This window comes from Engraulis encrasicolus, chromosome 4 (assembly GCF_034702125.1).
Source record: "Engraulis encrasicolus isolate BLACKSEA-1 chromosome 4, IST_EnEncr_1.0, whole genome shotgun sequence".
NCBI lineage: Eukaryota > Metazoa > Chordata > Actinopteri > Clupeiformes > Engraulidae > Engraulis > Engraulis encrasicolus.
In genome coordinates, this window is record NC_085860.1 from 53,260,442 (window position 1) to 53,283,330 (window position 22,889).

The following is a 22,889-nucleotide window of genomic DNA, read 5'->3' on the forward strand; positions in this document are numbered from 1 at the left end:
ATTCTTCATTGGGAGTTTCAATATGACCAAATGTATAAATGTTTCATGTATTTTAATTCTCAATAATGAATTTATGATCAATAATTTGAAATATGCACAAGAGATAGAAGGAGGAAAGAGAGAGAAACAGACAGACAGACAGACAGACAGACAGACAGACAGACAGACAGACAGACAGACAGACAGACAGACAGACAGACAGACAGACAGCTAGCTAGATATGTCTTCAATTATCCCCCACTCATGAAGGAGGCCATTCATGGCTAATTGCCGTGTCATGTATGTAAGTGTGATTAAAAATGTTCAGGTTAATGTTGTGGAACTTAAAGGTGCTGAATTACCAAAATGCGATTGTTCACTCGTGCTCCATAATCTGACTGCTTTGTTCTTCATCTCGCCCACTCTCTTGCACGCATTATCTAGACATTCATCTCTCTCTCTCTCTCTCTCTCTCTCTCTCTTTCTCTCTCTCTCTCTCTCTCTCTCTCTCTCTCTTCCTTTTGTCATCCTTTTGCCTGTGACAATACTGTAACTGTCACTTTATTGCATTCAACATGTTTTGTCCGACCTACAGTATATGTGAATCAGATCATGTTTTAAGAGGGAAATTGTCCACAAGGGGAGGTAATACTGTGACTTTACTGCAGAAACTGAGTAAGGCGTACATTTTTGATTTTCTTAATTTATTTTTTATTTATTTCCCTTGTTCAGGCTATATCTGCTTTCTTTTTCACTGGTTGGATTTTTCACTCTATCGTTCTATTTATGCCTGTCCTTTATTCTCCCTTCTCACTTGTTTCACCCCTTTCCTCTTTCCCTCTTTTCTCTACCTGTCCCACCATCTCTTCTTTCTCTCATTCTCTCTCTCTCTCTCTCTCTCTCCCTCTCTCTCTCCCTCTCCCTCTCTCTCTCTCCCTCTCTCTCCCTCCCTCTCTCTCTCTCTCTCCCTGTCTCTCCCTCCCTCTCTCTCTCTCTCTCCCTCTCTCTCTCTCTCATTCTCTCTCTCTCTCTCTCTCCCTATCTCTCTCTCTTTCTCTCATTCTCTCTCTTCCTCTCTCTCTTCCTCTCTCTCTCTCCCTCTCTCTCTCTCGCTCTCTCTCTCTCTCTCCCTCTCTCTCTCTCCCTCTCCCTCTCAGACTGTGTTCAGGATCGTGGTGCTTGGTATCTGGGACTACATCGAGAACAAAGTTGAGGTAAGCAGCTAAGCCCCTCAGCGAAGCCCCTCAGCCCTTTCTGCAGGACGGGAAGTGTTATTGGTTTTGTCGGTGCATGCGTGCCTGCGTGCCTGCGTGCCTGCGTGCCTGCGTGCCTGCGTGCCTGCGTGCCTGCGTGCGTGCATGTAAGAAAGGTGGCGAGGGGTGGTTTTGAGGGGTGTGGAGACATTGAAAAGAAATGAGGGATGCCTCTTTGCCTTTTTGAACTAAAATGCAAAATGACAGCACAGCAACTGAACTACACTAACCTTGTCAACTCAGAGAATGCTAATTGAAGTGTTAGGTGATGCCATCTCTCGACTGAGTCTTTCCATATTGAGTATGTTTGCTCTCGGCTGCCATAGGATGAGAAAAATCTTGGCAGACTAAAGAATGATGTTCACTGCTGGCAGTGCACCACCCCACCTATAGATGGCAGTATATCCCATGTCAAGCCTATGCAGAATGGCTTTAAAGCCATTGATCCATCTACAATATTTGTGTGTGTGTTTGTGGGTTTTGGGCAGAGACTTTTTTTACTTTGTTAGGCCTATTGGAATGTAGCAGAGTGCATGCTTTCTAAATGTTGAATTAACACTGTAAAATAAGTGTGTACATTTGTGTGTGTGTACTGTGTACTGCAGAGAGAGTAGAGAGAGAGAGAGGTTCCATTGGCCCATTGTTTCCTGGTTCTATTATGCCCCCCCTTAGGCAGACCTAGGCAGACCTAAGAACTGTTCTATTCATTGTAGGAGCATTATGACACGCCACTTTAGGCAGACTGGAACCTGGTCGCGTTAGTTGCCCATAGAAACCTATTATGTTGGCACATTGTATGATGCAGGCCAACTGCAATCCATTTGGGATAATGACTACCCAAGTAAAAAAAAAGTGTACTTAATATATACTTAATAAGTACGTTTTATTGTATTTGAAGTGTACTTCAAAAGTGTGTATTTAAAGAATGTTATTTTGGGACAACTTATAGTATACTTAAATGTACTTGAAATATAATTAAGTAGAGCTTAAACACATTTTAAGTTGACTTTTTTGTACTAAAATTAAACTTTGTATAAGTGTACTTAATATACTAAAAATATATTTAACTTTAAGTACATTATAAGTATACTAACCAAGTCACTTTAAAATGTGTTTAATGTTTACTTTAGCATGCGGATAAGTGCATTTTAAGTACATTAGAAAATTATTTTAACGTCATGAGAAAGTACTTTATAGTATACTGCAGAAGTACATACTTAAGTTGTGTTATTTTGGGACAACTTATAGTATACTTAAATACACTTGAAATATAATTAAGTAGAGCTTAATCACATTTTAAGTTGACTTTTTTGTACTAAAATCAAACTTTGTACAAGTGTACTTAGTATACTAAAAACATACTTAATTTTAAGTACATTATAAGTATACTAACCAAATCACTTTAAAATGTGTTTAATGTGAACTTTAGCATGTGGATAAGTGCATTTTAAGTACATTAGAAATCTATTTTAACGTCATGAGAAAGTACTTTATAGTATACTGCAGAAGTACATACTTAAGTTGTGTTATTTTGGGACAACTTATAGTATACTTAAATACACTTGAAATATAATTAAGTAGAGCTTAATCACATTTTAAGTTGACTTTTTTGTACTAAAATCAAACTTTGTACAAGTGTACTTAATATACTAAAATATATTTAACTTTAAGTACATTATAAGTATACTAACCAAGTCACTTTAAAATGTGTTTAATGTGAACTTTAGCATGCGGATAAGCACATTTTAAGTACATTAGAAATCTATTTCAATGTCATGAGAAAGTACTTTATAGTATACTGCAGAAGTACATACTTAAGTTGTGTTATTTTGGGACAACTTATAGTATACTTAAATACACTTGAAATATAATTAAGTAGAGCTTAATCACATTTTAAGTTGACTTTTTTGTACTAAAATCAAACTTTGTACAAGTGTACTTAATATACTAAAAACATACTTACTTTAAGTACATTTCAAATATATTCACAAAAATCGCTTTAAGTACATTTTAAGTGTATTGACTCTAAATGTATTTTAAGTATACTAAGGGTAGATTTTACTTTAAGCACATTTCAAATATATTTATTTTAAGTACACTTTAAATATATTTCAAAAGTATATGAAAAAAACATTAATGTAATCCCCAGTTACTCATTTCCATTGTACATTATCTTGTTCACAACCATCAGCCATTCACATGAACCTTCCTTTCACCTTCACTTCAGACAACAACCACTGCCTCAACCAGGATTCGAACCCACAATTCACTGAACCACAGACCTGCACTCTAACCACTAGACCACAACTACCTGTTCTTTGACAGGCACAATTACGTTCTTGAAGTAATAGTCTTGAGTAGTACACTTTAAGTATACTTTTATATACTTAATTATAATACTTAGAAATCATTGGTGGTGGTATGCTTTTATCGAATTAAAGACACTTTTACATGTTTAATTTCTGCACCAAAAAGTACACTTAAAGTGCACGTAATACACTAATAACACAACTTAAGTACAGACTTCAGTATTGTGCTTAAAAGTTTAATAGGTAAGGCCTTACATGCCTTTTTAAGATCTGTTTGTGCTCTTCAATATGGTGTTTTTACCATGAAAATACATTAACAAAATGGAAGGTGGAAGGTTATTTAATGTTACAAAGCATAATGAATAAATAAGCCTAGGTTAAAATACACTAAAATGATGGTTTAAAAAAGTACCCAGGTGAAAAAAGTGTACTTAATATACTTAATAAGTATGTATTTTTGTATTTAAAATATACTTCAAAAGTGTGTATTTAAAGAATGTTATTTTAGGACAACTTATAGTATACTTAAATACACTTGAAATATAATTAAGTAGAGCTTTAACACATTTTAAGTTGACTTTTTGGTACTAAAAATCAAACTTTGTACAAGTGTACTTAATATACTAAAATCATACTTAACTTTAAGTACGTTTCAAATATTCTTTCTAATACCAAACTTTAGCACATTACTTTTAAAATACAAATACACTTAAAATACACTTAAAATATACTACACTAACAGTATGTTTTCAAATACAACACTTAAGCACATTACTTTAAAAATACAAATACACTTAAAATACACTTGAAGTGGTTCAAGACAACAAGAAAAATAACATAAAATCTTTATAAGTGAGTACATTTCATTAAAGACAATTAATATTAGTGTCAAAAAGGCAATATAGTAAGTATGCAAAAAAAATATGCATATTTGTAAAGGTCGTAAAATAAAGTTTAGGTATATATAACTGATAATGTATATTTTCTAACACTATGTTTGAGTACATTTTTTAAGAACAAAGTTTAATACATTAAACTAGCAGTACATTTTCTAATACCATACATTACTATAATGGTGTACTGTGTATGATTTTTGTAGTTTATTTCCAAAATTCATGCTGGAAAAAGGGGAGTCATTCATCATCATCATAAATTGAGGTTCTTGTCCATGTTCCAGATATAGACATTTTTTGCTAGGAAAATGACTGTACTTTGGCCAGTAATTAGTTTATTTATTTTGTAAATATAGTTACAATACATTTAAATACACAACACTAATAGTGTATTTTCTAAATCTTTAGCACATTCCAATCTTTAGCACATTACTTTAAAAATACAAATGTACTTAAAATACATTTAAATACAATACACTAATAGTGTATTTTATAACACTACACTTTAACACATTACTTTTAAAATATAAATGTACTTAAAATAGACTTAAAATAGAATATACTAATAGTATATTTAACAATACCACACTTAAGCACATTACTTTAAAAATACAAATGTATTTACAATACATTTAAATACAATACACTAATAGTGTATTTTTTAATAAAACACTTTAGCACATTACTTTTAAAATACAAATGTACTTAAAATAGACTTTTAATAGAATATACTAATAGTATATTTAACAATACCACACTTTAGCACATTACTTTAAAAATACAAATGTATTTACAATACATTTAAATACAATACACTAATAGTGTATTTTATAATACTACACTTTAACACATTACTTTTAAAATACAAATGTACTTAAAATAGACTTAAAATTGAATATACTAAAAGTATATTTAACAGTACCACACTTAAGCACATTACTTTAAAAATACAAATGTACTTACAATACATTGAAATACAATACACTAATAGTGTATTTTATAATACTACATTTAAGTACATAACTTTTAAAATACAAAGATACTTAAAATACACTTAAAATATAATACACTAATAGTATACTTTATAATGCTACACTTTAGCACATTACTTTTAAAATACAAATGTACTTAAAATACATTTAAATAGAATATACTAATAGTATATTTAACAATACCACACTTTAGCACATTACTTTAAAAATACAAATGTATTTACAATACATTTAAATACAATACACTAATAGTGTATTTTATAATACTACACATTAACACATTACTTTTAAAATACAAATGTACTTTAAATAGACTTAAAATTGAATATACTACTAGTATAATTAACAATACCACACTTAAGCCCATTACTTTATGTACTTAAAATATATTTAAATACAATACAATAATAGTGTATTTCATAACACTACACTTAAGTACATGACTTTTAAAATACAATTGTACTAACAATACATTTAAATACAATACACTAATAGTGTATTTTATAATACTACACTTAAGTACATAACTTTTAAAATACAAAGATACTTAAAATACACTTAAAATATAATACACTAACAGTATACTGTATAATGCTACACTTTAGCACATTACTTTTAAAATACAAATGTACTTAAATTAGACTTAAAATACAATATACTAATAGTATATTTGACAATACTACACTTTAGCACATTACTTTTAAAATACAAATGTACTTTCAATACATTTAAATACAATACATTAATAGTGTACTTTATAATACTACACTTAAGTACATAACTTTTAAAATGCAAAGATACTTAAAATACACTTAAAGTATAATACACTAATAGTATACTTTATAATGCTACACTTTAGCACATTACTTTTAAAATACAAATATACTTGAAATACATTTAAAATATAATACACTAATAGTATATTTGACAATACTACACTTAGCACATTACTTTTAAAATACAAATATACTTAAAATACATTTAAAGTACAATACACTAACAGTATATTTTATAAAACTATATTTAAGTACATAACTTTAATAATACAAATTATTTTAAAATATATTTAAAATACACTTAACTATAAGTATATTTTTAAATACCATACTTAAGTACTGTACTTGATAAGTAGAGTGTACTTAAAATATACTTTCAGAAAATTAAATATATTTAAAGTACACTTAAGTACACATTTTTTTGACCTGGGTACTCTACTAAAAGTGTGTGGAAGCACAGGCCTCTGTGGCACAGCACGCTAAGCCTCCCACATATGGGCTTCCATGTCCATGGGGACCCAGGTTTGAGTCCAACCAGAGAGAGTAGAGAGAGATATACTTAAAGAATCTCTGGTCCAACCTTACCCCATCTGTCTCCCACAGTGGTCTCCCACTCTTTTCATCTTCACTGTACTTCACTGTACTGCCCTACGAAGCCAAAGTGCAGTAACTACATATTTTGTCAAAATTGAGTTGATATTCAAGATGGTCTTCATTACTCCTCCTTTATCTTGTGACAAAGCCTTAAGCCGTCGGCACGCTTGCTCCGAGCTGTAAATGACGCGCGTCACCATGAGCAACCGAATGCACATGCTTGCTTTAAAATCAGTAGACCAAGATGCAAAATACTGGTGTCACCCAGGGGGCAGAGAGCGTGCAGCATTGCGATGCGGAAATTGGGAATACAGACAGCAAGGAAAACAATAAAACAAAAAGGCAAGGATACGATACTGCTACTGCTCTTATATTTGCACGCTCCTTTTTCAAAGTGATCGCAAATGTTATGTATGATCGCAAATGTTTGTAATTTCGGACCAGCTCAATGAGATGTCTTAAAAGTTGCTGCCAGCGTCGTTTTCACCAGAAACACTCGCATAGATCTGTGATGTCTTTCTTACGATCACCCCCAGCGACTTTGAAGATATTGCACCTAACGCAGGCATTTGGCTACCGTGTCTGACACGCGCAAAATTGACATTAAATAGGCATCTACTGCAGCAAGCATGCCGAGAGCCTTATAGTAAAAATGTGTCTCCTTTTAGAGATATTACGGTGTGAAATTTGCAGAGACTACGGTATCCTACCTTTGAAGGCCTTTTCCTCCGTTTCAATGTTGGCATAGTTACTGCACTTTGCCTTTGTAGGGCGGTGTACAAGTACTATCCAAATAACGGCTAAACAGCCCCAAAGAAAAAAAGTGTTTAGAATCATGCAGAGGGTGAATCACTGCATTCTAAGCAGAGGCGCATCTTGCCACCAGGCACGGCAGGCAGCCGCTTGGGGCCCTCTAGATAGTGAATAACAACCCATACTGTACTACAGTAGTGGTGATTTTGATTCAAATGTTCATTTTTTTGCATTTTTGCGTGGGGCCCCCCCTGACCCTAGAATCGCCTCTGCATTCTAAGGGAGTGCTGGAGACGGCCCAAGCACACAGGGCACCGTGGGACTCACAGACAATATGCTATTCTCTGACACCAGGCCTGCAGTTGCTGTAGCTATTACCATGGTAATTATGCAGGCACTTTATGAAACACCTTGTCAACCTGCCCGCTGTGTGCGCTGTGTGCGCTGTGTGCAAATGTTTGGGCACTGCTGTCTTTGTCTTGGCACAAAAGCGGCTCGGTGTTTTGAACTTGGCACAAAGTGTCTCTTTGTGTCCTCCTGGGCCTTTATCCATGATAATAGAGTGGGTGACAGCCATTGTGACTGCCATCTGCCTTCATCCAAGAGTTGGTCATTGCAGGCATACCAGTGGCTAAGGACATTTTCATCTACATTTCACCATATTACGTGAGTGGGTGCAGTGTCATGTGGTGATATTCGGGAAAGACTTCCCAAAAACATGGCTATTTCTGTGACAGGTGTTCTACTGTATGCGCTCCTCTTGGTCTCTCATTGGATAATGTGGTGATCATGCTATCTCTGACAGGTGTTTTATTTTTGCCCCCAGGTATTTGATGGTTCTGTTCTCTTCATCTTCTCAGGTATTTCAATGAACTGTAATTGGGCTTTTTCCATAGGTGTTGGATGGTGCGGTCTCTAACACTGTTAAAAAGTATTCTCTTTTTCTCTTCAGGTTTTTGATGGGGCTGTTCTCTTGGGTTTCTGTTGAGTGTTTAACGGTGATGTTCTCTTCTACTCCTCAGATGTTTGACAGCATTGTCCACAGGTGTTTTATGGTGCTACTACGCTGTCCTTGATCTCTTTTGTCAGGTGCTTGACAGTGATGCTGTATTCTTCTGCAGAGGTCTTTGATGGTGTTGTGATCGTGTGTTTAAGGTGTTTGATGTTGCGGTGATCGTGCTGACTCTGACAGGTATTCTCTTGCTCTCCTCAGGTGTTTGGTGGTGCGGTGATCGTGTGTTTGAGGTGTTTGATGTTGCGGTGATCGTGTGTTTGAGGTGTTTGATGTTGCGGTGATCAAGTTGACTCTAAGAGGTGTTCTTTTGTTCTCCTCAGGTGTTTGGTGGTGCGGTGATCGTGTGTTTGAGGTGTTTGATGGTGCGGTGATCGTGCTGTCTCTGACAGGTGTTCTCTTGCTCTCCTCAGGTGTTTGATGGTGCGGTGATCGTGCTGTCTCTGGCCCCCATGGTGGCCTCCACGGTGGCGAACGGACCCAGCAGCCCCTGGGACGCCATCAGCCTCATCATCACGCTGCGCATCTGGAGAGTCAAGAGGATCATCGACGGTAAGTACAATATTATGTCATTCAGAGGGCCAATTGGTGTGAGAGTACAGGTCATGTGACTCAGAGGGCCAATGTCATGTGACTCCAATGTGAAGGCCAATGGATGCGCATCTGGAGAGTCAAGATGTTCATCAACGGTAAGTCATTGCAATGTCATGTGACCCAGAAGGTCAATGTGTGTTAGAGTTAGTTATGTGAGGACTAGTAGGCCTACAGTAGATCTACACTGTGCATCTGGAGGATCAATAGGATCATCGATGGTACATACAATGTCACGTCACTCCAATGTGAAGGCCAATGGGTGTTCAGAGTACAGGTCATGTGACCCAGAAGGCCAATGGGATGGCATCATGCCTCATCATCACGCTGCACACGCTGGAGGGTGAAGAGAAGAGGACCATCATCAGCGGTAAGTACAGTACCATGTGAACATAGAGAACGCAGGGCTTTGTCTCATGGTTTAGTGCAGGGATGTTCAAATGGCCTTGGATGGCAAGGTTCTGGCCCCCCACAAGGTCTGGACAAAATGAAAACAAATTTGTGTGCTATCTGTGGCCGTGCATAATTTGCAATCACTAACACTTCAGGGGGATATCTCTCCAATGCATTCACATGAGAGTGAAATATTATCTAAAATAGACCATCATAAGGCTACTAAGAAATAGAGAAGTGAATATCTGTTCTGTCAGGAAAGCTATCCGCTTTTTAGCATAACCTCAGACACCGTGGTGCTCGCGGTTTTGCAGATTCTACAGTATGTGTTCACCCCCTTTATTGGAAGGAATTTGGAAAAACTGGCCCTCAGTGACTTTTAATTGAATGCCCCTGGTTTAGTGGCTTCCTACAGAACATGATACAGAACACAAATATAGTGAGAGAGGGTCACATAATCAAAATAAAAGACCTAAACGTGAAACCTGAAGGAAGAAGCTTCTTTATCTTGTAACTAAATGCAATAAAACATCACCACCATTATAATTTTTTTTTTTTTTTTATTGCTGGCTGAGTGATACTACACTTCAGTCACTTCAGTCAGACCTGTTTTAGAAAATGTCATGTACTTTGTAGCTTAAACGTTGACAGCGAGAGACATGGGGAAAGCCCAGCTGAAGGAAATAGATTCTGCAATTTTTCATCAAACTGCATTCCAATGCCTGTCACTGTCACTCACCTGCCACTCTGCTGGTAAAAGGATGTTTCTGCTACTTTCTCGATGTTTCTTGTTACTTTCTACTCTACGTTTCAGTGCCCTCCCATTGGAAAGGGATGATGACAAGTGTACTCACTTAAAATCTGATTGGGCCTTATGGGTGTGACTCTAACATCATAGTCATTGCTAAAATGGGTTACCAATGGGAGGGGGGGGGGCAGGCAATGTGGCGCAGGGTTTTAAGCCCCCCACATTATATATGGGCTTGTATGCTTATAGTGACCCGGGTTTGAGTCCGGCCTGGGTCCTTTGCCAGCCCTGCCCTATCTCTCTCTCCCACTCTCTTCCTGTCACGCTCTTGACTGTCCTATAATCAATAAAGACACAAAAGTGCTTAAAAATGCCTTATAATGTGCTAGGAATCTGATTGCAGATAGCTTCGCCTGTTTCTTCACTGAAAACCGCGCAAAATAGTTTGACTAAGAAGTGGTAACTCCACTGAAAGTGCCCTGCTCTCAGCCTTAAGGGATGCTAGAGTACATTCTATGCAATCTGTCTGCTGCCTGCAATACGGTCAAGCCATTGACAGTATATAGATGTCAATGGGTCAAACACAACATACTAGAGATGTACAGGATCCAAGATCCGGTTCCGGATCCGGCAGGATAATAGGGTTTTTCAGACTCTCCGGATCCGGCAGGATCTTAAGCAGTGGATCCGGTATCCGGCAGTTACCTAAAAATCAGGATCTGGTGCATCTCTACTTTTTACGTAGCCTAGGCTTTTCAGTCAGTCTTTCACAACCCCAATCGCTGCATGGAGTGAAAGCCCTTTGGAAGCGGCCGTTGAAGGCAGTGTGGCAGTAAGCCAATGAGTCTTAAAAATACTTTGCGCCAACATAATAAAAAGGGCCCACGTGTGCGAGTTGGCTATGTGTTTCAACCCTTTCATAGGATCCGGTATCCGGTTCCGGATCCGGCAGGATCTTAAGCAGTGGATCCGGTATCCTAAAAATCAGGATCCGGTGCATCTCTACAACATACTCCATATCATCCCAAGCAGCATCATCACCAGACCACCCCACTCCTGTTTCAAATCCAACATTACTGGACGTTCATACAATGTCATCATGAAAAGGACTGTCCTCAAGATCAGAAGAATCCGGTTGACAACCTTCTTCAGACAACTGACGTCTGGAGAAGGGTTGTCACCCAAAACGTCACCTAAAAAAAAATCCTGGTTGAAGTTTTTTGAACTTTTCTCTTTATCTGGGTATTTGGTTGTCCTGCTGCCATGGCAGCCGTTTGGATGTGTGGGCTTTAACCTACTCCCCCAAGGACTGTCCTCAACTCATAAGCTCTCCACAGGGGTGCCCCAAGTGTACATGCTGAGACCCCATCTGTTCGCTGGGATATGTGATCCACTCACATGGCTTGTTATATCACTGATTCTCAGCTATACCTGTTCTTCCAGCCAGATTAATCCATGTTCTTTGCATACATTTCCTCTTGCCTCTATGAATTATGCATCTTATGTCGGCTTACCTGCTTGTGCAAAACCATGAGTAAAACTATCCCAATGGCTCCAAAATGCTGCAGTGTGTCTGGTATTGTCTCAACCCAAAAAGGGTGCATGCTATTTCTCTAGTAGTTTATATGACAGGGACATTGCAATGCACCATATTGCAATGTACGTACTGTACAGTATACAGTATGTGGTACATGAAAGGCCCCTTGTTCTAATAATGAAGTGCACCAGCTTGTTACCTACAGACAATGGCATGGCTTCACCACTCATTTGATTGGCACATAGGTGAGGAATTACTTCCTGGTAGCCAGTTGTAGAACATGTATGTAATGTTATGGACCAATTTAAATAAAGAGGTTCCATGCTGTTAGATTTTGGACGTTTCCAAAATTCTCTTCTCCAATAAAAATTGAAGGATGAATGCTCTGCGTTGTGTTTTAGTTGACTCACTTGCAATACTAAAAATAAGTCTTGACTTCGTAGTTAAAAGGATCGATCAGGATACAATTTATTATAGAAAAAGTGAGATTACAGAAAGAATAAGAAGAAAATAAAAAGTAAAAGTAAAAGAAGAATAAAAAGGTTAAAAAGAAATAAAAATGAGACAAAGTCTCACAGCGTCTCACTATCTAGGCAGCATCCTATCTCTGGCGAATGACAGGCAAATCAATCGACAACTGACAAAATGGTGGCAACGGTTTTTATACCGTCTTCCTCATGTCAGCAGGTTACACGTATGCAAGTATGATCTTAGTTAAGGAAGATGTCGTCTCCATGTCTCCAGTAGTGACGAAGCATAAAACACCTATCGCTAAGGATAACACACAGCCTAGATGTGTCTGCTATCTGGAAAGTTAGGCGCGAGCACACTGTGCCCTGGCACAATGGCCTTCGACAGCAGAGGCTCTCGCTCTAAGCTCTCCAGATATCAGCAAAGCAACTGTAAACATGCACATTCCTGGCCCAATTGATGGGAACACATGACTGGCAAAAGTTTCCTTAAAACTTAACAGTATGGTCAATCAGTTATTGGTCAGCTGCAAAATGCAGCTGAATATACCACTCAAATTCAACATTCCTCCCTCAAGATAAATAAAAACAAAGTTTTTTCTTATCTTCAAATTAACAAAGCAAGTGAATGACCAAACTGTTAGACACAGGGATAAACAATAAGGAATTGAGAAAATAGGCAATAATAACCACCCTCAATCAAATACCCCTAATCATGACGAATGTCAAACATTGTAAATATATTACTCAGGATTAAATTGATAACTTTCCCAGAAATTACACTAAATTAACTGCTTACGTGCATAGTAGCAAAAAGTAAGAAACTCAAAGAGAAAATAAAAACTATCAGTCTGCAATGTCTGGTTGTCTGACTTGCACAAGTCTGGCCTTGGAACAGACTTGCTTGAGCAAAACAACAGGAACACTTCAGAAGATAAAACAATAGCAACATAGAAGAGTAGGGAAAACTCTGGGTTCTCTGCTAAATGAAATGAACGTTGGAAGTAAACCAGCACTGTGAACACACTAAAGGCAATGATATATTCATGCAAAGTGAACGGGATGGTAATAAAGGCTATATTGAGAAACGTTGACCTCAGGTGCATAAGCCTGCAAAACCTGCAGTAGTCAGTTTTCTTGACGGCAGCATAACCTTGGCCATTTTGGAGTAAACAGCATCCCTCTGTATATCGTGTTGACTATGTTCATGTCACAGCCAGCCTGAAATCAGAGCAAGACACAACACACAACAGCAGGCCAAAGGACCGCCATTACAGCCACACGTCAGCAGACCAGCAGGACAGCAGAGTAGCAGGTTCAGTCTGCTCGTCGAACGTCCCACAGCCATGGTGTTTCACAGTGTAGTTCAAAAGTTCAAAGTTCAGGAAGTGTCTTGATTTCCATCATCAGAGGTTTCAGCCAAGGTAGATGTGGTGTATTGGGTAGATGTTGTGCATCTCGTCCAATTCTGTCATGACAGAAAGAACAAGCGCAGTATCAGAGAGACCAGATACTCATGTATCTGAGACAACACACATCTAACTAAATGAAACATTACTTAGGAATTACTTAATGATTAATGATTAATACTGTTCATTAACATATAGGCTTATCATGTAGTGAATATGCAAGCATTAATAATAACACATAGCAGATTAACACTTGATTAGCTGGTTGTGATTAAACTCTAAAACAAAAGTAATCACTCTTTGAAATGTTGACAACTGATTAGAAAAGAAATCTCTCCTCTCTCTCCAACGGGAAAATGTTTTGCTTTCAGGACAAGGTTGAGTGTGGTGAAAAGTGGATAGGAAACCTACCAATACAGGCTTGAAGGAAAAACCCTATCTTTTCTCCCCCCAAACTACACTCCGCAAAACAAGAAACCCAGCTGATTTAACAGCAAAGAAAAGTCTTCCGCACACTGAACTCCTTAGTCTCGCTACCGCTAGAAGGAAATTACGCCAAAGTCAACATGATACACTTGTCCTGAATTGGTTTATGAGCTCAAAGGACCATTATCAACCATTTTACAGTGACGTGCATGTATCTATTTTGCTTTTTCATGTAATTTAACTGCAGAGTTGGTAACCCACAGAACCTCCCACGGCCTTCCCCATTAGGTTGTAATGCCAGCCGCTGGGCTTAGACACTAGGACATTGTCCAGACAGGAGTGCAGCTTACAGGGGCTTGTCCTCCCTCTTGTTACTGTTTCCAAACCCCACTCACGGCCTTCTGTGCAGAGTACACAGCATGAGTGAATTGGATACAGTCCTTGAGTAAGAAATCAAAAACAAAGTCAATGTTGTCAGGCAAAGACAGTGGTCTTCCGGTGATGATTACGCAAGGGCTCAGACCTTTCTCCTTGTTGTGTGTGACATGCATGCGGCATAGCACAACAGAGAGTGTGTCAGCACACCCTTCTTGATGTTTCTTCACCAGTCTCTCTTGGACGTCTGAAGGATCCTCTTCCGGCTTGACTTGTCATATGCCATTCTCGTAGTCGTCTTCCAGAACAGTTTCGTCAACTTGTTAATCCATCTGAATTCTTCATTCCCCTCGAACAGACAGGATGCAGAGAAGTCTCTTTGGTAGACCTCTCCTCCCCCCCCTCGACCCGATCATCACAATCGTGGTCGATGATGTCATCAGGAGGGAACAGCTTTGGGGATGGGTTGGCCATAGCAGGGTGCTGAATCACGTGTGGTGACTCTAGCCCAGCTTGCCAGTCTCCACAATGGCTGTCAGAGACTTTGGCACCTTTGTGTGTCCACATGAGAGAGGTCATGACCACCTCCCTCTCGTGCGCAAAGAGAATGAAGGGCCAGTCTAGGTCAGGCAGACCTAGAGCAGGTACTGCACACAGTTCAGAGTAAGACTCGAACCATGCACGGCTGTAGTTCCAGAGTCTTGAAAAAGTTCGTAGTTGCTTGATCTTGCTTGGCAAGGGAACATTTTGAATTGCTGTGGTGTGATCAGCGGTGATTTCTCTCTTCCCTTGAGAGAAGTCCTGATCCCAGCAGACTGAGGGTTGAGACAGATGTGCTTCCACTTCATGGATGACAGATCTCAGTCTTTGGGTAGCAGCCTTGTTGATAAGGTACTGCTTTGTGCTTGGTGGGGGCTCTCCACACAACCTCACCAGTTCAAAGTTCAGCTCTCCACCGTCTTTGTCCCAGGGGTGGAGGTAAGGGGTTGCACAGATTTGATGCACTTGTTCTGGCACTGCTGCGGTTGCTCCATCTCCATCTCCACTCCCCGACGTCTCTCCCCCATCGGTTGACTCCTCGTTGGTGGCACGCCTCTCAGACGTCTTCACCGTAGGCACAGCAGGCAAGGGGTTGAGGTGGGTGGACTCATGGAAGATGATGTCACGTTGCATGGCATCTTTGAGCAGGGTGACTTGCTCAGCATGCGGAAACCCCTCAGACGGCCTTATCCCGCTCCCTTGGCATGGCATGGGCGCGTAGGAAGGGCTTGCTTGGGCTGCCCCTCCCCCTGGAGCAGGGACGGTCAGTCTGGAAGCCTGAGGGTGTGGACCAGGGACTCTGGCACCTCCTGGAAGTTCCTCCTCCTCTTCTCCTTCGTCTCCTGAATCAGAGAGTGTAGGCGGGGCAGAAGGCACAACACAGAACTCTCCCTCATAACACACATTGGTCTGTGGAGAGAGGATGTCTCTCTCTTCCACTATGGTGTCAAGCCGCATGTGCGTTTGTCTGGCCTGGAGCACATTACACACTGTACTCTTATCAGTTTGTTTTGTTTTCCCCCCATTTTTATCTTCCTTCTGCAAATCTATGAGCTTTGCTGTATGCGACTCTAAAGTGCAGGGACTGGTAGCAGTTGTTTGTTCAGACTCATGTTTCTCTAACTGGCTCAGTGAAACAGAAGCTACCGGCTTTTTCTTTTTCTTGCAAAGTTTTTTCAAATCAAACTTCTTTTTCAACTTGTTGCAGAATTTTTTGTTGGTGGATGTTTTGCAATATACATCTTACTATGTCAAAAATCTTTATCACAAGTGCAGTCAACTCCAGTCAACTAGGCGTGAGGAACTCATTCCTCAACTCACAACCTCTCAAAAGGGGTGCCCCAAGGGTCCCTGATAGGGCCCTTTCTGTTTGCCAGGTACACCACCTCGCTGGGCCATGTGATCCACTCATATGGTTTAACATGTCACTGCTGTGCTGATGGTTCTCAGCTATACCTGTTCTTCCAGTCAGATGACTCCATGTTCTTTGCATGCATTCCCACTTGCCTCTCTGAATTATGCACCTTCTATTGGCTTTAAGTACCAAAGATTGCCCTTCTGCTCTGGCAGAACCCAGGCCGACTGATAGGGCCAGCAGTACAGTTTCTGTTGAGACTGTTTTTGCTATCAGCATCAATTTGTGGCTGGTAGTAAACCAGTTGTTACAGAGGAATATAATTTTCTTTATATTTCTTTATATTCTTTGTAGAATGTATTGCAAGTTGTTAATGTCACCATAATAAGAAAATCATTCTACTATTGGCAGACCCATCCAATATGATGTTAGAGTGACACATATGAGGTCCAATCAGATTTTAAGTGAAAACACTTTTTATCATCATCATCTCTGTCCAATGGGAGAGCACTAACACTTAGAATAGAAACTGAAACATTATTTCACCAGCACAACAGGTGAGAGAAAGTAAATGGTACTGAAATTCATTTTGATGAAATATAGTAGAGTAGAGTAACTTTATTGATCCCCAGGGGGAAATTCAGGTATCCAGTAGCTTACATAAATACACAAATACACAAAAGCCCACATGGACATTTCAAGACAAAAATAAACACAGGAATAGTCATCAGGGTGGGGAAAATAAAATAAAATAATAGAGATAAATGTAGAAAAGGTAATTGTGCAAAAAGACATTCTGTGAGTTGGGATAGACCAAAGCAGAAAAAACATACTCTGTCAGTTAAGGTAGACAACAAGTGTTGATGGATACATCTATGATATAGTATAGTATGTAGAAGTAGGCAGTGTACAGAGTATGATAGGGGATGAACATTCTAACAATGTCACAGTAAAGTACAGGTAAGTGTTTTAGGCAAGCACACACACACACACACTACACACACACACACACACACACACACACACACACACACACACACACACACACACACACACACACAGACACAGACACACACACACACACACACACACACACACACACACACACACACACACACACACAAAGAGGTTCCCCAGTAACTGGGCCAGCTCCGACAGATCACAGTCTTTGCTTGTGGTAAGTAGGAAAAAACAAGTATGTCCAGTGGTCAAGGGTCAAAAGTTCCTTAGTGCAGTTATTGGACAGCACACGCACACACACACACACACACACACACACACACACCACACACACACACACACACACACACACACACACACACACACACACACACACACACACACACACACACACACACCAAGAGGTTTCCCGGGCTGGGCCAGCTCTGGCATCTCAGGCAGTCCAGTCCCCTATGATGATGTTCTTCTTAGTGTCCTTCTGTGTGTTGTTAAACAGCTGAATTGCCCATGGGACAAAGGACTTCCTTAGTCTGTCAGTCCTGCAGGTGAAAGCACGGAGTCTGTGGCTGAACAGACTCAGTTGGTTAGTGAAGGTGGCGTTAAGGGGGTGATGCTGATAGTCCATAATAGAGTCTAGTCTGCTCAGTGTTCTGCTCTCGGTTATTGAGGTGAGTGTCTCCAGTTCCATGCCCACCACTGATCCCGCCTTCCTCACCAGTCTGTCAAGGCGTCCAGCATCTCTTTTCCTGATGCTTCCTCCCCAGCACGTCGCAGCAAAGAAGAGCACACTGGCCATGACAGACTGGTAGAACATAAGCAGAAGTCGGCTGCAGACATTGAAGGACCTCAGCCTTCTGAGGAAATAGAGCCTGCTTTGGCCTTTCCTGTAGAGTGCATCTGAGTTTGTGGACCAGTCCAGTTTATTGTCGAGGTGCACTCCTAGGTACTTGTAAGTGCTGACAGTCTCCACTTTCTCTCCCCCAATAGAGACAGGCACCAAGGGTGGGATGGAGCGCCTGAAATCAACCACCATTTCCTTGGTTTTGGTGGTGTTCAGGTGCAGCTGATTGTTTTGACACCATCCCACAAAGTTGTCAACCAGTCCCCTGTACTCCTCCTCCTGACCATCTCTGATACACCCCACAATTGCAGTGTCGTCTGAGAACTTCTGCATGTGGCATGTCGCAGAGTTGTAGCTGAAGTCTGTCGTATACAGAGTGAACAGTACGGGGGAAAGCACCGTTCCTTGTGGCGCTCCTGTGCTGCTCACCACTGTCTCAGATGTGATGTCACCCATCCTTACAAACTGGGGTCGTTCCGTGAGGTAGTCAGTGATCCAGGTCACCAGGCCAGGCTCCACTCCCATCTGCACCAGTTTATCTCTCAGCAGCAGTGGTTGAATAGTGTTGAAAGCGCTGGAGAAATCAAAAAACATGATTCTCACAGCACAGCCACCCTTGTCCAAGTGAGAATGTATCCTGTGGAGGAGATACAGGATAGCATCCTCCACTCCCACGTTCTCTTGGTAGGCAAACTGCAGAGGATCCAGTGCGTGTCGTACCTGGGGCTTGAGGTGGTAGCGCAGCAGCACCCGTTCGAATGTTTTCATTAGATGTGAGGTGAGGGCAACCGGTCTGTAATCGTTGAGTTCCTTGGGGTGTGCTTTCTTTGGGACGGGTATCAGGCATGATGTTTTCCACATGGTGGGGACCTTTCCTTCCTGCAGACTCCTATTGTACAGGTGATGTAATGGCTCAGCTAATGCCTCAGCACATGTCTTGAGCAGTCTTGCACAAACGCCATCAGGGCCAGCTGCCTTGGATTTTAGTTTTTTCAGTACCCCTCTGACTTGTTCAGAGGTGATAGTCAGTGATGGTTGTGGTCGAATGAGGTTTGGGAGGGTGGGAGGGGTGGATGGTGGTGGTGGGTAAGTTGTTTCCAGTGGCAGAGGTGAGGGACTGGAGCGGGGGGTAGCGACGGTGGGGGTTGGTGGGCCTGCTGTGTCCATCAGTGGGGGTGCTATGGCAGAGTTGCAGATGCATAATCTTGCATAATATTGCATAATCTATTTCCTTCAGTGTCGAGCTTGAAGGCGAGCTTTCCGCATATCTCTTGTTGCCAATGCATTAGTTACATGACCTTTTCATAAACAGGTTTGACAAGGAAAGGTATGCTTCCGATGGCCTCATGGTAGCCATCCTGACACTATTTGTAGAGAAGGGCAGTAGAGTTGGCCAGCTGGGACTCGAACCTGGACCTTCTGGGGTGGTAAACTGGAGCCAGGCTCTTTGGCATGACAGTCAGAACACACCCAAAACCCTAGTGATGGTCCCTTCATCACACACAATCATCATCTCAGTATCAATCAGCCAGCAGTACAAAAACATATATATTGATGGTGGTCTTTTTATGGAATTTAGTTACAAGGCGAAGATTATTGCAGGTTCTACTTTGAGGTCCTTTGTCCCTGCTTCACTATATTTGTGTTCCATAATGTAGTCTGCGCTGCTAAATACTGCATGTGCATGGTTTGAAATGCAACAGTTCTTTACACATGCATTTTATTACCAAAACTAATGCACAGTGCATTCACAGTGAATTCCTCTTTAGGAAATGATCAGGAATGATCATTAAGTGTAAGTGTACGATCATTAAGTTATGTGGGAATTTAAACTGGTCCATAACATTACATTATGTTCTACAAGTGGCTACCAGCCAGTAATTATTCACCTACAGTATGGGCCGATCAGAAGAGTTTGTAGGAAAGTCAGTTGCCATAAGTGGCAAGTGGGTGTCAAAACCAGCAGGCAACTCAAGACTGCTGCATTCAGACTGGTTTTCTAGGTCACTGGATACCCTTGACTTGCATGATCAGAAGCGAAATACATTGTGGGGACTGTCGTTCAGAATTTTCAACTTTGGTGGTTGTGGCGGATATGTACGCCAATCAGACCGTGTGTACACAAACTTTTATGATTTTTCAATGAATGGGTAGCAGTCTGTGGAGTGGATAGGGTGTCAGACTTATAGCCAAAAGGTTCCCATTTGGCTGGGGGAGTAATTCAGCAGGACTCTCCTCCATACTCCTCCATGACTGAGGTACCCTGCTTGAGCATGGTATTATCCCCTTGCACTGTTCCCTTGAGACACCGTTCGGCTTGCCCGGATGAGGCTTAAATGCAATTTCATTTTCTGCAGTGTGCACTGTGTTCTATAGAGAGAGTGTCACTTTCAAATTTCGCTTTCACTTCACAATTTTCTCTGGAAGAAGCATTATGTAATGTGGCCATAAGGAAATCCTGACAAATTCAGTGATATGTGAATCAGCATAGGAGGAGCCTAACACCTTGACTATATAACACACCAAGCTGGAAACGTAAGCTATTTTTCACCAGCATAGTGGCAGCACACACCAACTTCCTTCTCAGACAATCATGGACACCAACAAACAAAACAAAGGCTCTACAGAAGAAAAACCAACAAATCTCAAAAGTAAGTACAAAACTCAACATCATTTAATGTTTACCTAAATGGCATTCTCTAAAAACAGGTCTGACAGGAAAATGTATAATATTTAAATTTTGAAATATTTATATTTAGTCATTAAACAAAGGCAGACCTTCCTTCAGGACGTACTGAAGCCTAAGGGCCTTTATGTTATGATGAGACTCTCACTGCTTTTGCTTTCTTCATTGTGTTCTATAGAATTCTTGAAAACTCGCCTATGCATTGCTGCATTTGCTATCGGATGTGCAGTTGGATTAGCTACTGGAGGCGAAGGAACTCGCTTAGCCAGTACCATAGCTGGTGTTGTTGCAGCTGTTACTTTAGGTACTGTTGGAGCTACTACTGACTTGGAGATGATCATGCATGCTGCGAAAGATGCTGCCGGACTTGCTACTGCTGGAGCCACTGCTGGAACTGTTGCTGGGCATTTACTTGGAGTTATTTTTGGTGTTCATACACCTGCTGCTGGTGTAGCTGCAGGTAAAGCTACTTTAGCATTTCGATTTGCAGTTGGAGATGGTATCATAGTCATAGTCTTTGCTGCAGCTTTTGGAGCATCTGCAGTTGCTATCGTAGCTTCCTTTGAAGTTGCTGTGGAAGTAGCAAATGCAGCTGCTACATGGATTGAAGCTACTGCTGAAGCTGTGGTTGAGGTTGTTTTTGCTTTTATCATTAATCTTCTGGCATATATATGGGAAAGGAAATTACTTAGACGCGTTGCTTTTTCTGTTTATCTGTCTTTATATTTGTTTGTTTGTTTGGTTGCTTGTTTGTTTCTCACCAGCATAACCGAAAAACTAATCAACAGATTTGGATAAAACTTTGTGAAGATAATGACCCAAGGAACAAGTGATTAACCTTCTTTTGACCCCCCCCCCCCCCCCCACCCACCCCTCATACAGTATGACTACGAAACTTGGGGGAGATGATCTACATGGACATCTATGAATGACATCATTTTTGTGTAATTATCTGGTATTATGACGTCATTATGACATCATTATCTTATTATGCCCAAAATCTCGCCATAGTGGATTTTCCAACTAATTTAGGTAATGCACTTAAATTTGAATGATTTTCTGTTTCAAACCACTTAAATGTTCACAATGTTGTCTGATGCTAATGGAAATTTAAAAAAAATGAAAATATATGGCGTCATAGATATGGTAAAGTAATTTTTGGTCAGACATACCTGTCAGATAACCGGCAAAAATGATAAACCATAGATATGGTAAAGTAATTTTTGGTCAGACATACCTGTCAGAAAAACGGCAAAAATGATAAACCTAATCTTTCGGTACCTAACTGTAGCCAACTAAATGTTAGGAACAGTCACAAAGTTTCGTAGTCATAGCTTTAGTCGTTAAGGAATTATACGACATCAAAGTTGGTGCGGGCACTTTTACCCCCCCCCGGATCCGGATCACGAACCGGAACCAGGACTTTTTTAAAGATTCTAACAGCAGAGTAACTCAAAAAGTTGCACCTGTGCACCTGTGTATGAAATGTGCTATATAAATAAACTTGCCTTGCCTTGCCTTTTTTGTCACAATGTACTGTGTGGTCCATGTTGACATGGTCATCTACAAAAGCATGTGACAATATTGCCCCAAAATTACATATATTGTCTGTATAGCCTAGTAAGGCAACTGGAAGTTCCACATGCCCCCCACACTCCCTCTGGCACCTACCCCCCAAAATGTGTATGCACGCCACAAACTTTCATATTTAGTGTTTTTACTCTCTGTCTTTAGAAAGGAGAAGGGGGCGAAGCTTTCGATGTCAATTGTACTTTTTATATGTGAAATCAATAAACATGTATGTCAAAAAGAACAAGGGGTATTGTTTTGGATCCTCTGTTGGTATGTTAACAATAATACGGTCAATTGTCAGATGGTCTTGAGCAAAATTTACAGACCAACTCACATTGTCCTTTTTTCTATTTGTAAAATATAACCCTTTCCATTGTAGCAATAAATAAAATCAACACATCTAAAATCAAAAGTGTCTCATGTATT

At 40.3% G+C, this 22,889-nt stretch overlaps 1 protein-coding gene across 1 annotated transcript in view; it reads left to right on the forward strand.

Moving 5' to 3' along the window:
* Window positions 1–22,889, forward strand: part of tmem266 (transmembrane protein 266) — a 274,260-nt gene that overhangs the window by 90,926 nt on the left and 160,445 nt on the right. The window contains exons 6-7 of the mRNA XM_063197884.1: window positions 1,137–1,193; window positions 8,975–9,113. Of these exons, the coding sequence (XP_063053954.1) occupies window positions 1,137–1,193; window positions 8,975–9,113 (196 nt within the window). The remainder of the gene's footprint in view (window positions 1–1,136; window positions 1,194–8,974; window positions 9,114–22,889) is intronic.